The sequence below is a fragment of the Mobula hypostoma genome, chromosome 11 (genome assembly GCF_963921235.1).
Source record: "Mobula hypostoma chromosome 11, sMobHyp1.1, whole genome shotgun sequence".
In the NCBI taxonomy this organism is placed as follows: Eukaryota; Metazoa; Chordata; class Chondrichthyes; order Myliobatiformes; family Myliobatidae; genus Mobula; species Mobula hypostoma.
The window spans coordinates 116,160,367-116,177,168 of record NC_086107.1 but is presented as its reverse complement, the minus strand read 5'-3'; the positions used below and the strand labels follow the sequence as shown (position 1 = coordinate 116,177,168).

Below are 16,802 nucleotides of genomic sequence, written 5' to 3'. Positions count from 1 at the left end.
TTCTCCCCGTATTCAAATTTCACGTCACATGCTGATGATAATAAACCTGAGTCTGATTCTGATAATCTTTGATGCTCTTACTAATCAACGTTCAAAGATTCATTTATTATCAAAGTATACAAGCCTGAAATACTTCAATTCCCTGGGTAACCATGAAACCAAGAAAGAAAAGAAGGGTAGCACAATCATATCACCCAAAGCCATAAAAAAAAACAAACAAAAATGGAACAGGCACATCAACTCCTAAATCCCTCTGACGAAGGGTCTCGGCCCAAAACGTTGATTGTGCTTCTTCCTATAGATGCTGCCTGGCCTGCTGCGTTCCACCAGCATTTTGTGTGTTTCTTGGAGTTTACTCATTAGTTTTGAGGGGTGATGGTTTTAAAGACTGAGCTGTAGTTGATAAAGAGCATCCTGATCTATGCACCTTTGCTGTCCAGCTGTTCCAGGGTTGAGTGAAGAGCCAGTGAAATGGCAACTGCTGTGGACCTGTTGCTCCGGTAGACAAATGGGAACAACTCCAAGTGGCCACCCAGACAGGAGCTGATATGTCTCAACACCAGCCTCTCAAAACACTTCTTCATTGTGGATGTAAATGCCTCTGGATGAGGTTGCCATCATCTTCTCAGGCACTGGTATGATTGAGGCCTGCTTGAAGTAGGTGGGTACCACACACTGCTGGGATGAGATATTTGTGAATGCACCAGCCAGCTGATCATCACAAGTACTCTGCCTGGACTGGATGTTTCCTTAGATTCACTCTCTTGAAGGCAGCCCGCACGTCATCTTCTAATAATGAGCAAAAGATCAGTTGGAGACAACTGGGTGAGCGATGGTTCCTCCCTGTTCTGGTGGTTAAAGTGAGCATAGAAGGCGTTCGGCTCATGTGGAAAGGAAACTCTATGTCGGAAGGTTTAACTTTCTAGGGGGTTATGCATTGAAACCCTGCCACAGCTACTGTGCATCCCTGGCTGATTCCAGTCTCGTCCTCTGAGATGGCTTTCCAGAGATCACACCTGCATTCTCCATCTCCAGACTTCAATGCCTCTGATCCGGCTCTCTCCAGGATCCAGATCTCACCGTTTATCCTCATCCATGATGGGGAAAGGCCTGAACGATTTTGTGGGGGGACACTCATGCACAGCTGTTTTAATAAGGTCCGTAATGACCCTGGTGCAGTCATTCAGGTCCTCAGAGGAGTTCCTGAACACGACCCAGTCCACCGACTCAATGCAATCCTGTAACCATTCCTCTGCCTCCCGTGACCACCTCTGAGTCGTCTTGATTTCTGGAGCTTCATCTCTGGAGTACAGGAGAGAGCTGAAGAACAAGCTGGGGTAGAGTAGCACACGGTGGGGTATGGAGAAGCATGAAGACCAGTCAGTCCAGCTGTAGAGCCTTGGAATGCAGCTGTGAATGGGCTAATGAGTTTGACAATTGCCCTCCTGTTGCCCCCTCCCCAGCACACCAGTGGCTGAACAGGTGAACACTTTTAGTCATAGACTAAGACAATTGTGCTGCTCCAAAGACTGCTATATGAGGTCATTCTTACCCTCGGCCATTAGGCTCCATAACCTATACCACCCCCCCCCCCCCCGTTAGTGGTAATTTATTTTTTATCCTTTCTACTTCTCTTCTAATGTTTATATCCGTGCACTTGTAATGCTACTGTGACACTGTAGTTTCCTTTGGGATCAGTAAAGTATGGATCTATCTGTCTGTCTGTATGCAGTCAGTAGGGGTACAGCCAAATGGTCTGATTTGCCAAAATGCAGTCTCGGAAAGGAACAATAGGCTTTCCTGATTGCAGCGTAGCAGTCTAGTGTGTTGGGACCTCTGGTGCAACAGGCTACATGCTGGTGATAATTGGGTAGGGCTTTCTTCAAACAGGTCTGGTTGAAGTCACCCACTATAATTTAAAAAGTCTTCGGATGGGCTGTTTCTTTCCTACAGACGATGTTGTGCAGATTTGTGAGTGTTTGCTTATATTCGGCCACGGCTACTTTATAAACTGTGGTCAGGATCATGGATGGGAACTCCTGAGGTAAATAGAACGGTCTGCATTCTGTAGTCTTGTATCCAGGACATCTTCAAGGAGCGATGCCTCAAAAAGGTGGCATCCGTCATGAAGAACCCCCCATCACCCAGGATAAGCCTTTTTCTCATTGTTGCCATCAGGAAGGACGTACAGAAGCCTGAAACCGCACACTCAGCAATTCAGGAACAGCTTCTTCCCCTCTACCATCAGATTTCTAAATGAACAATACTTTTTTAAATTTTTATTTTTGCACTATTTATTTAATTTAACTATTTAATATCAATATCTTTATTGCAATCCACATATTTTGTCTTCTATTATTACGTATTACTTGTACTGCTGCCGCAAAGAGTAAATTTCACGGCATATGATAGTGATATTAAACCTGATTCTGATTCATATACTTTCCTCCAGTCACCTTAAAATTCAGTGATACTACCACCAAACATATCTTTATCTCTACCACACCCCCCACCCCTCCACACAGATTGGTCTCTCCGTGATTCCCTTGTCCATTTGTTTCCCCCACCCCAAGTACTTAGTCCCTCCCCACACAAGACTAAGGAGCTGGTGGTAGACCTGAGGAGAGCTAAGGTACCGGTGATCCCTGTTTCCATCCAGGGGGTCAGTGTGGACATGGTGGAGGATTACAAATACCTGGGGATACGAATTGACAATAAACTGGACTGGTCAAAGAACACTGAGGCTGTCTACAAGAAGGGTCAGAGCCGTCTCTATTTCCTGAGGAGACTGAGGTCCTTTAACATCTGCCGGACGATGCTGAGGATGTTCTACGAGTCTGTGGTGGCCAGTGCGATCATGTTTGCTGTTGTGTGCTGGGACAGCAGGCTGAGGGTAGCAGACACCAACAGAATCAGCAAACTCATTCGTAAGGCCAGTGATGTTGTGGGGATGGAACTGGACTCTTTGGCGGTGGTGTCTGAAAAGAGGATGTTGTCCAAGTTGCATGCCATCTTGGACAATGTCTCCCATCCGCTACATAATGTACTGGTTGGGCACAGGAGTACATTCAGCCAGAGACTCATTCCACCGAGATGCAACACAGAGCGTCATAGGAAGTCATTCCTGCCTGTGGCCATCAAACTTTACAACTCCTCCCTTGGAGGGTCAGACACCTTGAGCCAATAGGCTGGTCCTGGACTTATTTCCTGGCATAATTTACATATTACTATTTAACTATTTATGGTTTTATTACTATTTAATTATTTATGATGCAACTGTAACGAAAACCAATTTCCCCCGGGATCAATAAAGTATGACTATGACTGTGACTTGTCCCTGCAAGTGACCAAAGAGTTAACACCTGCCTATTCACCTCCTCCCTCACCTCTGACCTCCGTTCAGGGTCTCAAACAGTCCTTCCAGGTGAGGCAACACTTCACCTGTGAATCTGTTTGAGTCGTCTGTTGTGTCTGTTGCTCCTGATGTGGCCTTTACATTGGTGATGCCTGTTGTAAACTGGGGAGCAGCTTTGTCCAGCACATCCGCTCCATCCACCAAAGCAGTACCTCCCGGTGGCCAAACGTTTTAATTCCCATTCCCATTCTGACACGTGGGTTCACGGCCTCCTCTTGTACCACAATGAGACCACCTTCAGGGTGAAGGAGCAACACTTTATATTCCGTCTGGGTAGCCTCCAACCTGATGGCGTGAATATTAGTTTCTCCTTCCAGTAGAGATTTTTCCCTCCTCTCTTCTGTTCTCCACTCTTACCTCTTCTCAGCTGCCTACCACCTGTCCCTGGAGTCCCTCCTCCTTCCCTCTCTCCTCTCCTATCAGATTCCTTCCTCACCTTTCCCACCCACCTGGCTTCACCTAACCCTCAGCTGTCCTCTTTCCCCTTCCCCACCTTTTTACTCTGCCATCTTCCCCCTTCCTTTCCAGTTCTGAAGAAGAGTCTGAACCTGAGACATTGACTGTTTATTCCATAGATGCTGCCTGACTTGCTGAGTATCTCCAACATTTTGTGTGTGTTACAACACTGTCACCCTGGGAACAAGTCCCTGGCTATCCACTCTGACAATGCCTCTTATCATCTTGTACACCTCTGTCAAGTCATCTCTCATCCTCCTTCACTCCAAAGAGAAATGGCCTAGCTCGCTCAGCCTATAGCACATGCTGTCTAATCCAGGCCGCATCCTAGTAAATCTCCTCTACACCCTCTCTAAAGCTTCCACATCCTTCCTATTATGAGGCAGTCGGAGCTGAACACTATACTCCGAGTGTGGGAGGGGGTTGAGGGTGAGAGGTGGAGGAGAGGAATTGAAGGTTAGGGGTCATGAGGGCAGATGCTTAGAAGGGCTGAGAGTGGTTGGAGGGGCAGAGGTGTTGCGTGATGAAGAGGACAGAATGAGGGTGGAGAGTGTTGTGGAGGGATTGGGAGGGGAGGATTCTAGGGGGAGGGGGTTGGAGGACAGTGGGGTCAGAATGGGGAGAAGTTGGAGGATAGGGGTCAGAGGGGATGACCCTCAGATTGAGGAGGCCAGGAATGGGGTTGAGGAGGATGGAGATAGTTCCCTGCGTGGGTCTCAGCGATCTGCAGTTGATCTTCAGTGGGGTTGGGGGGAGGGGATACTTCCCCTGGGTGGGTCTCGGTGATCTTCAGTGGGGTTGGGGGGAGGGGATACTTCCCCTGGGTGGGTCTCGGTGATCTTCAGTGGGGTTGGGGGGAGGGGGATGGTTCCCCTGGGTGGGTCTCGGTGATCTTCAGTGGGATTGGGGGGAGGGGGATGGTTCCCCCTGGGTGGGTCTCGGTGATCTTCAGTGGGGTTGGGGGAGGGGGATGGTTCCCCTGGGTGGGTCTCGGTGATCTTCACTGGGGTTGGGGGAAGGGGGATGGTTCTCCTGGGGGGGGGGTCTCGGTAATCTTCAGTGGGGTTGGGGGGAGGAGGATGGTTCCCCCTGGGTGGGTCTCGGTGATCTGCGTGCTGGGGAGAGACTGCTCTGACTCTGACTGTCTGCAACACCCCGCAGGGCTGAGGACGAACATGGGGACGGGAGCCGGTGTGCCACGGCACCCCCCGCACCGCACCAGCTCTACAACTGGCTGCCCCCCGAGATCATCAGCGGCCTGGTGGGTTCCGAGCGCTCTGACCTCTACAGCTTCTGTGCCCTGACCCAGGAGGTGTTCACAGGTGGGGCCCCGTCTGGGAGTGGAGCGGAGGGGAGGGGATGAGGAGGGGAGTGTGGGAGTGAGGGAGAGGGAAAGAAAGGGGAGTGTTGGAGCTGACAATGCAACACTGGAGTTTCTAGGCGCAGGGTTTGGGGAGATGTGAAACCTGCAGTGAGAGGCTGGAAGACACACCAGGTCGAGCAGTGGCTGAGAATGGGAGACAGGATCAGTTGTTCTGATCTGGAATAAAACCAGGGAAGTGGGTGCCAAGCCCCTCAGTGTACGGGGAGAGATGGGAGTGACGGTTCTGGTCTGGGACCCTCTGACAGGGCAAGAACAGTGAACTAACAGATTGTGTGTAGGTCTCCTGGCCGGGGGGTGGGGGGGTGCAGAGAGAGAGTGCGACAGGGTGGGGTGGGGTGGGGAGAGAGTCTTTGATTGGGGGAAATAAGTTATTGTGGGGAAAAGTGCTGTAATGTGATCATTTTGTTCTTGGGAATGTTGGTGGGTTGTTGGGGGGAGGAGGGGAGGGTTTTGGGGAAGGTAGGGAGGGTGAAGAAGAGGGGGAGGAGGTGGGAGGGTTGATGTGGATGGGTATGAGACGGTGAGGAGGGTAGAGAGTCAATGAGGACATGGGACGGTCAGTGACCCTGAACTCTTTTGCAGGCGTGGTTCCCTGGGCCGGGGCGGGAGGTGAGACGGTGAGGCAGATGATGTCCAGCGGTCGCTCCCTCTCCCTGGACCCCCGCCTCTCCCCATCCCTCCGCTTTGCCCTGAGTCTGGGCACCTTGCCAAAGCCCCGACACCGGACCCTCACCCTCCGGGATGTGCACCATATTCTGCACCGGGAACTCCAGGTAGGACCCCACCCTCACTTCCCTTCTCTCTGCTGTCAGAATACGCCCCCTGCTTCATCTCACCTCCTTCCTTCCCTCCTCTGCCAGGAAGGAAGACCCTCTCCTGAAGCTCAGAAAGGCCAGGGCGAGCGGTGGGACTGCCGGGACGCTTGGGGGAAGCTGGAAGCCCAGGATGGAGCAGAATGGGAACCGGTGAGATCTTGGAGGGCGCAAAGCGAGGGAGGTGAGTGGGGCAGGTCCATAGCTCCGGCCCAGTCCATCCTTCCCCTCTTCCCCCACCCCTCCTTCTCTCTTGCCCCAACCTCTATCCTCCCCCTCTCGCGCCCCTCTCCTCCCCACCGCTCCTAACAGCTCCTTTCCCCAGTGCTCCTCCTCACACCCTCTACGCCCACCTGTAACTGCTGGCAGTCTGTGCAGGGACGTGAACGGTGAGCCTTCGGTGATAACTGGGGTGGAGTCGGGTGAGGGGAGGTTGTGGTGGGATCCCAGTGTACTGACTAAGATACTGGTCAGCGTCAGACACAGCACCCAGTGTCAGGGCAGGAGGGCCTGGTATTGCTTCACCTAGAGGTGCCCAGAATCTATTCCCAGTACTGGGTGTAGTTGTAGCCCCCTCACTACTGCAGGACAGGTTGGCTAAAAGGTCCTCAGAGTGAGGAGGGATGGGACAGGGGGAGGAGCAGGGATGGGATGGATGGAGGGAAACTCCCCTCAGAGATGGAGAAAGAACATAGAGCACAATGGCACAGTTCAGGTGGTACAATCTTGTGCCAGCCTTTTGGTCTATTCCCAGATCAAGCTAACCCTTCCCGCCCACATAACTCCAAGTTTCTTTCGTCCATGAGCCTATCTCAGAGTTTGTTAATTGTCTCTGATATATCTGCCTCTACCAGCCCTGGCACATTCACCACTCTCTGTGTAAAAACAAAACTTATCTCTCACATTCCCCCTGTACTTTCCCTAGTCACCTTAAAATGATAGCTGCTCCTATAACCCACTTCGAAGCTTCTACGTCCTTCTTTTAACGAGGCGACCAGAACTGAGCACTCTACGTCAGGCGTAGTCTGTCCAGATCCCGAATGTTGCCTCACAGCTCTTCAGCTAAATCCACTGACTAATGAAGGCCAATGTGTGATACGCCATCTTAACGACTGACGGATCTATGGATGTGGACCCAGATCCCTGTTTATTCACACTGCTGAGAATCCGGCCTTCAAATTCAACCCTTCTACATGTGCATGAAGGGAGAATCAAACTACAAGCGAATCCCTGCAACATCCAGCAACCTTGTAATATCTATCTCAGAGGCTCGTGTCAGAACATCTTTCCAGAGGGTGAACCCTTGCAAGGCGTCAGGCCCTGGTGGTGTACCTGGCAGAGCACTGAAAACCAACTGGTGAGAGTGTATAGACATCTTCAACCTCTCACTGATGCAGACAGACGTTCCCACCTGCTTCTAAAAGGTGACAGTCATACTAGTGCCCAAGAAGTGCAGGACGAGCTGCCCCAGTGACTATCTCCCAGTGGCACTTACATCTACTGTGATGAAGTGTTTTGAGAAATTAGTCATGGCCGAAGTCAGCTCCTTCCTGATCAAGCACCTGGATGCACTGCAATTTGCCTCTGGCCACAGTAGGTCTCCAGAGGATGCAATCTCACTTGCTCTCCACTTGGCCTTGGATCTCCTGGACAACAGCAATAACTACATCAGGCTGCTGTTTATTGATTACAGATCATCATCCCCTCAGTACTAATCATCAATCTCCAAAACCTGAGCCTCTGTACCTCCCTCTGCAACTGGATCCTTGACTGCCTCACCGGGAGACCACAGTCTGTGCGGGTTGGAAATAACATCTCCTCCTCACTGACGATCAACACTGGTCTGGTGCACCTCAAGGATGTGTGCTTAGCCCTCTGTTCTACTCTCACAACACTGTGTGGCTAGGCACAGCTCAAATGGCATCCATTAAACTTCAGGTCATTGGGACATGAACTTAAATGGGGCAAAATGTACTGGTCCTGATGCGTCCCAATTAACTGGAACCGTGTGTGTGTGTGTACATGTGAGTGTATCTGTGTATCGGTGTGTGTGTGTGTGTGTGTGTGTGTAGGTGTGTGTATCGGTGTGTGTGTGTGTGTGTGTGTGTGTGTAGGTGTGTGTATCGGTGTGTGTGTGTGTATCGGTGTGTGTGTGTGTGTGTGTGTAGGTGTGTGTGTGTGTAGGTGTGTGTGTGTGTGTGTGTGTGTGTGTGTGTATCGGTGGGTATGTGTGTGTGTGTGTGTGTGTGTGTGTGTGTGTATCGGTGGGTATGTGTGTGTGTGTCTGTGTTTGTGTGTGTGTGTAATTTATAGTGTAGTATTTCACTGTACCTTCTGTACTCCAGAACCAGAGGCCAGTTTTAGAATAAGGGGTAGGCCATTTAGAATGGAGTTGAGGAAAAACTTTTTCACACAGAGTTGTGGATCTGTGGAATGCTCTCCCTCAGAAGGCAGTGGAGGCCAATTCTCTGGATTCTTTCAAGAAAGAGTTAGATAGAGCTCTTAAAGATAGCGGAGTGAAGGGATATGGGGAGAAGGCAGGAACTGGATACTGATTGTGGATGATCAGCCATGATCACAGTGAATGGCGGTGCTGGCTCGAAGGGCTGAATGGCCTACTCCTGCACCTATTGTCCATTGTCTACTGCAAAATAACAACTTTCACAAGATATGTCAGTGATGATAAACGTGATTCTAATTCCCAGCTCTGCATCCTGTCAGTCTCTCTCCACAACACCACCAAAGTTGTGTCGGCTGCAAACTTCCTAACTCACCCCTGCCCTTCCTCATCCAAGCCATTGATAAAAATCACAAAGAGCAGACCCCTGTAGCCCACCACTGGTCAGTAACCACCAGGCAGAACATTCTCCATCTACTACCAGCCTCTGGCTTCAATCTGAATCCACACAGTCAGGTTTCCCTGGATCCCAAGCCTCCTGACGTTCTGAATGAGACCCCCTGCCCCCACCATGAGGAACCTTATCAAACACTTTACTAAAATCCATGTACGTCCCATCCACTGCTCTAGTTCGTCAATGTGCTTTGTCACATCCTCAAGAGAATTCATTCAAGTTTCGTGACCATGACCTGCTGATAACAAAGCCATGCTGATGATCCCTAATCAGACCATGCTTCTCCAAATTCCCATCAATCATGTCTCCAAGAATCCTTTCCAGTAATTTGCTCACCACTGAGGTATTCTCGCTGGTTTATAATTCCGAGGTTATCCCTACTGACGTCCCTCAACAAAGCACTAACATTTGTCACCTCCCAGTCATCTGCTCCTCATCTTGTGTCCACTGAAGATGCAAAAATCGTCGTCAAAGGTGCAGCAATCTCTGACCTCGCTTCCAGTAATAAGCTGGGGTATATCCCATCCGGTCCCAGGAACTTATCTATCCTAGTGGTTTCAGAGGTTCCAACATCCTCTTTCTTAATGTGACGGAGAGAAACCTCCCTCAGAGAGGGGGAGCAGGGACGCGATGGGGGAGGGGCCATCCCTCAGGGAGGGGAGAGACCTGACGCAGGGGGAAGGCCAGTGATGGGATGAGATGGAGGAAAGGATTCCTCCCCACTCACTGATCTTGCCTCCTCAAACCCCACTTGCCCTCGGACATGAGTGCTGTCCCTCCCTCCAGGCCTGTCCCATTACGAGGTGGAGCGAGACACCAGCGGCCAGACCAAGAGCCGCCCCTACGACCGGGGACTGGGAGCCGAGGGTGGAGAGCCAGGCCACCCACTGAAGGGGCGAGGAAGCACAGTGCGGGAGGAGGGATTGCTAAAGGTGAGCAGTTGTATGATGCACGTCATGGAGAGGAGCGAGAGTGAGAGAGAGAGTCCGAGGAGGCTGGGGAACACCAGGGAAGGGGGAATGGGAGAGGGGAGGGAGGGGAGAGAGAAGGAGAGATTGTGAGGAAGAGGGAGGGTGGAATTGGGGAGGAAGATGGGGGGGCAAAGGGAGAGGGAGTCGAGGGTGGAGACGGGGAAGGAGAGGGAGTCGAGGAGGGTGGAGACGGGGAAGGAGAGGGAGTCGAGGGTGGAGACGGGGAAGGAGAGGGAGTCGAGGAGGGTGGAGACGGGGAAGGAGAGGGAGTCGAGGGTGGAGACGGGGAAGGAGAGGGAGTCGAGGAGGGTGTAGTCGGGGGAAGGAGAGGGAGTCGAGAGTGGAGACGGGGAAGGAGAGGGAATCGAGGAGGGTGGAGTCGGGGGAAGGAGAGGGAGTCGAGGAGGGTGGAGACAGGGAAGGGGAGGGGGAGTGATGAGGCAAGGATCCTGGAAGGGGTAAAGAGACGGGATGGATGGATAGGAGGGAGTGGGAGGGTGTCAGTGACCCTGAGAGATGGGCTTGCGGAGTGTGGGTGTCTGTCAGATATCAAGGGGAGTGGGTGAGTTAGACAGACTCCCTGTCTTCCATACAGATAAAACTGATCTCTGCTTCCCCCACCCCCCCAGTTCCATTTGGAGGACACTGCCAGCCGTGGCCACCTGCATCTGGATCACTGGCCCAGCCCCTCCCGTCCTGCGCAGAGCCAGTGGTCTGGGATGAGGGTGTACAGTGTGCGCTGGGGACGGGAGCTGGACCCAGACACCGACGGCAGCCTGCCCCTCCTCCCGGATAGCGAGAGCTCTCCATCCCCGTCAGAGACGGAGACAGCGCATCCTGAGCAATCCCCGCCTCCAGGATACGCACAGCAGGTGAGGCGGGAGGGAGGGAGGTGATCAGGTAGTGCAGAGAGGGAGAGAGAGGGATTGTGGGATGAGAGGGTGGAGAGGGAGAGGGAAGGAGGGGGATGGTGGGGGAGATGTTTGCAGATTGGACTTCAGTACTGACCCAGCTGGTGTACATCGAGTCCCGCAGCCTCCCATCAGTCAAGACTCACCTCACCCTGTACCCATCCACCTGCGGGACATCAGGCTCCTCAGCTGTGCGAGCAGCATCCGCGAGTCGGCTGGTCTGCTCGGTTGTTTCAACTCATCCCTTGAGCGTCTCGAGCAGCGGTTCCTCAGTGGGATCCAGGCGCTGGAGCAGGTCTCCAGGCAGCACTGGGAGGACGAACATCATATCCAACCCCGCACAGGTAATGCAGCTGAAAATACGTTCCCTCCACACCGTCCCATCACACACTCCCGGGGTCAGACACAGAGTGAAGCTCCCTCCACACCGTCCCATCACACACTCCCGGGGTCAGACACAGAGTGAATCTCCCTCCACACCGTCCCATCACACACTCCCGGGGTCAGACACAGAGTGAATCTCCCTCCACACCGTCCCATCACACACTCCCGGGGTCAGACACAGAGTGAATCTCCCTCCACACCGTCCCATCACACACTCCCGGGGTCAGACACAGAGTGAAACTCCCTCCACACCGTCCCATCACACACTCCCGGGGTCAGACAAAGAGTGAATCTCCCTCCACACCGTCCCATCACACACTCCCGGGGTCAGACACAGAGTGAAGCTCCCTCCACACCGTCCCATCACACACTCCCGGGGTCAGACACAGAGTGAATCTCCCTCCACACCGTCCCATCATACACTCCAGGAGTCAGACACAGAGTGAAGCTCCCTCCACACCGTCCCATCACGCACTCCCGGGGTCAGACACAGAGTAAATATCCCTCCACACCGTCCCATCACACACTCCCGGGGTCAGACAAAGAGTGAATCTCCCTCCACACCGTCCCATCACACACTCCCGGGGTCAGACACAGAGTGAAGCTCCCTCCACACCGTCCCATCACACACTCCCGGGGTCAGACACAGAGTGAATCTCCCTCCACACCGTCCCATCATACACTCCAGGAGTCAGACACAGAGTGAAGCTCCCTCCACACCGTCCCATCACACACTCCCGGGGTCAGACACAGAGTGAATCTCCCTCCACACCGTCCCATCACACACTCCAGGAGTCAGACACAGAGTGAAGCTCCCTCCACACCGTCCCATCACGCACTCCCGGGGTCAGACACAGAGTAAATATCCCTCCACACCGTCCCATCACACACTCCCGGGGTCAGACACAGAATCTCCCTCCACACCGTCCCATCACACACTCCCGGGGTCAGACACAGAGTGAATCTCCCTCCACACCGTCCCATCACTCACTCCCGGGGTCAGACACAGAGTGAATCTCCCTCCACACCGTCCCATCACACACTCCCGGGGTCAGACACGGAGTGAATCTCCCTCCACACCGTCCCATCACACACTCCCGGGGTCAGACACAGAGTGAATCTCCCTCCACACCGTCCCATCACACACTCCCGGGGTCAGACACAGAGTGAATCTCCCTCCACACCGTCCCATCACACACTCCCGGGGTCAGACACAGAGTGAAACTCCCTCCACACCGTCCCATCACACATTCCCGGGGTCAGACACAGAGTGAATCTCCCTCCACACCGTCCCATCACACACTCCAGGCGTCAGACACAGAGTGAAGCTCCCTCCACACCGTCCCATCACGCACTCCCGGGGTAAGACACAGAGTAAATATCCCTCCACACCGTCCCATCACACACTCCCGGGGTCAGACACAGAATCTCACTCCACACCGTCCCATCACACACTCCCGGGGTCAGACACAGAGTGAATCTCCCTCCACACCGTCCCATCACACACTCCCGGGGTCAGACACAGAGTGAATCTCCCTCCACACCGTCCCATCACACACTCCCGGGCTCAGACACAGAATCTCCCTCCACACCGTCCCATCACACACTCCCGGGGTCAGACACAGAGTGAAACTCCCTCCACACCGTCCCATCACACACTCCCGGGGTCACACACAGAGTGAATCTCCCTCCACACCGTCCCATCACACACTCCCGGGGTCAGACACAGAGTGAATCTCCCTCCACACCGTCCCATCACACACTCCCGGGGTCAGACACAGAGTGAATCTCCCTCCACACCGTCCCATCACACACTCCCGGGGTCAGACACAGAATCTCACTCCACACCGTCCCATCACACACTCCCGGGGTCAGACACAGAGTGAATCTCCCTCCACACCGTCCCATCACACACTCCAGGAGTCAGACACAGAGTGAAGCTCCCTCCACACCGTCCCATCACACACTCCCGGGGTCAGACACAGAATCTCACTCCACACCGTCCCATCACACACTCCCGGGGTGAGACACAGAGTGAACCTCCCTCCACACCGTCCCATCACACACTCCCGGGGTCAGACACAGAGTGAAACTCCCTCCACACCGTCCCATCACACACTCCCGGGGTCACACACAGAGTGAATTTCCCTCCACACTGTCCCATCGCACACTCCCGGGGTCAGACACAGAGTGAATCTCCCTCCACACCGTCCCATCACACACTCCCGGGGTCAGACAGAGAGTGAAACTCCCTCCACACCGTCCCATCACACATTCCCGGGGTCAGACACAGAGTGAATCTCCCTCCTCACCGTCCCATCACGCACTCCCGCGGTAAGACACAGAGTAAATATCCCTCCACACCGTCCCATCACACACTCCCGGGGTCAGACACAGAATCTCACTCCACACCGTCCCATCACACACTCCCGGGGTCAGACACAGAGTGAATCTCCCTCCACACCGTCCCATCACACACTCCCGGGGTCAGACACAGAGTGAATCTCCCTCCACACTGTCCCATCACACACTCCCGGGCTCAGACACAGAATCTCCCTCCACACCGTCCCATCACACACTCCCGGGGTCAGACACAGAGTGAAACTCCCTCCACACCGTCCCATCACACACTCCCGGGGTCACACACAGAGTGAATCTCCCTCCACACCGTCCCATCACACACTCCCGGGGTCAGACACAGAGTGAATCTCCCTCCACACCGTCCCATCACACACTCCCGGGGTCAGACACAGAGTGAATCTCCCTCCACACCGTCCCATCACACACTCCCGGGGTCAGACACAGAATCTCACTCCACACCGTCCCATCACACACTCCCGGGGTCAGACACAGAGTGAATCTCCCTCCACACCGTCCCATCACACACTCCCGGGGTCAGACACAGAATCTCACTCCACACCGTCCCATCACACACTCCCGGGGTGAGACACAGAGTGAACCTCCCTCCACACCGTCCCATCACACACTCCCGGGGTCAGACACAGAGTGAAACTCCCTCCACACCGTCCCATCACACACTCCCGGGGTCACACACAGAGTGAATTTCCCTCCACACTGTCCCATCGCACACTCCCGGGGTCAGACACAGAGTGAATCTCCCTCCACACCGTCCCAACACACACATCCGGGGTCAGACACAGAGTGAATCTCCCTCCACACCGTCCCATCACACACTCCCGGGGTCAGACACAGAGTGAAACTCCCTCCACACCGTCCCATCACACACTCCCGGGGTCAGACACAGAGTGAATCTCCCTCCACACCGTCCCATCACACACTCCCGGGGTCAGACACAGAATCTCACTCCACACCGTCCCATCACACACTCCCGGGGTCAGACACAGAGTGAATCTCCCTCCACACCGTCCCATCACCCACTCCCGGGGTCAGACACAGAATCTCACTCCACACCGTCCCATCACACACTCCCGGGGTGAGACACAGAGTGAACCTCCCTCCACACCGTCCCATCACACACTCCCGGGATCAGACACAGAGTGAATCTCCCTCCACACCGTCCCATCACACACTCCCGGGGTCAGACACAGAGTGAACTTCCCTCCACACCGTCCCATCACACACTCCCGGGGTCAGACACAGAGTGAATCTCCCTCCACACCGTCCCATCACACACTCCCGGGGTCAGACACAGAGTGAATCTCCCTCCACACCGTCCCATCACACACTCCCGGGGTCAGACACAGAGTGAATCTCCCTCCACACCGTCCCATCACACACTCCCGCGGTCAGACACAGAGTGAATCTCCCTCCACACCGTCCCATCACACACATCTGGGGTCAGACACAGAGTGAATCTCCCTCCACACCGTCCCATCACACACTCCCGGGGTCAGACACAGAGTGAATCCCCCTCCACACCGTCCCATCACACACATCCGGGGTCAGACACAGAGTGAATCTCCCTCCACACTGTCCCATCACACACTCCCGGGGTCAGACACAGAGTGAAACTCCCTCCACACCGTCCCATCACACACTCCCGGGGTCAGACACAGAGTGAATCTCCCTCCACACCGTCCCATCACACACTCCCGGGGTCAGACACAGAGTGAATCTCCCTCCACACCGTCCCATCACACAGTCCCGGGGTCAGACACAGAGTGAAACTCCCTCCACACCGTCCCATCACACACTCCCGGGGTCAGACACAGAGTGAATCTCCCTCCACACCGTCCCATCACACGCTCCCGGGGTCAGACACAGAGTGAATCTCCCTCCACACCGTCCCATCACACACATCCGGGGTCAGACACAGAGTGAATCTCCCTCCACACCGTCCCATCACACACTCCCGGGGTCAGACACAGAGTGAAACTCCCTCCACACCGTCCCATCACACACTCCCGGGGTCAGACACAGAGTGAAACTCCCTCCACACCGTCCCATCACACACTCCCGGGGTCAGACACAGAGTGAAACTCCCTCCACACCGTCCCATCACACACTCCCGGGGTCAGACACAGAGTGAAACTCCCTCCACATCGTCCCATCACACACTCCCGGGGTCACACACAGAGTGAATCTCCCTCCACACTGTCCCATCGCACACTCCCGGGGTCAGACACAGAGTGAATCTCCCTCCACACCGTCCCATCACACACATCCGGGGTCAGACACAGAGTGAATCTCCCTCCACACCGTCCCATCACACACTCCCGGGGTCAGACACAGAGTGAAACTCCCTCCACACCGTCCCATCACACACTCCCGGGGTCAGACACAGAGTGAAACTCCCCCCACACCGTCCAATCACACACTCCCGGGGTCAGACACAGAGTGAATCTCCCTCCACACCGTCCCATCACACACTCCCGGGGTCAGACACAGAGTGAATCTCCCTCCACACCGTCCCATCACACAGTCCCGGGGTCAGACACAGAGTGAAACTCGCTCCACACCGTCCCATCACACACTCCTGGGGTCAGACACAGAGTGAATCTCCCTCCACACCGTCCCATCACACACTCCCGGGGTCAGACACAGAGTGAATCTCCCTCCACACCGTCCCATCACACACTCCCGGGGTCAGACACAGAGTGAATCTCCCTCCACACCATCCCATCACACACTCCCGGGGTCAGACACAGAGTGAAACTCCCTCCACACCGTCCCATCACACACTCCCGGGGTCAGACACAGAGTGAAACTCCCCCCACACCGTCCCATCACACACTCCCGGGGTCAGACACAGAGTGAAACTCCCTCCACACCGTCCCATCACAGACTCCCGGGGTCACACACAGAGTGAATCTCCCTCCACACCATCCCATCACACACTCCCGGGGTCAGACACAGAGTGAATCTCCCTCCACACCGTCCCATCACACAGTCCCGGGGTCACACACAGAGTGAAACTCCCTCCACACCGTCCCATCACACACTCCCGGGGTCAGACACAGAGTGAATCTCCCTCCACACCGTCCCATCACACACTCCCGGGGTCAGACACAGACTGAATCTCCCTCCACACCGTCCCATCACACACATCCGGGGTCAGACACAGAGTGAATCTCCCTCCACACCGTCCCATCACACACTCCCGGGGTCAGACACAGAGTGAAACTCCCTCCACACC

General features: G+C 54.5%; 1 protein-coding gene across 1 annotated transcript in view; it reads left to right on the top strand.

Moving 5' to 3' along the window:
- Positions 1-16,802, top strand: part of LOC134354422 (inactive serine/threonine-protein kinase TEX14-like) — a 59,665-nt gene that overhangs the window by 27,415 nt on the left and 15,448 nt on the right. Inside the window, exons 10-15 of the mRNA XM_063063427.1 lie at positions 5,033-5,193; positions 5,838-6,028; positions 6,116-6,251; positions 9,706-9,851; positions 10,520-10,762; positions 10,926-11,145. Of these exons, the coding sequence (XP_062919497.1) occupies positions 5,033-5,193; positions 5,838-6,028; positions 6,116-6,251; positions 9,706-9,851; positions 10,520-10,762; positions 10,926-11,145 (1,097 nt within the window). The remainder of the gene's footprint in view (positions 1-5,032; positions 5,194-5,837; positions 6,029-6,115; positions 6,252-9,705; positions 9,852-10,519; positions 10,763-10,925; positions 11,146-16,802) is intronic.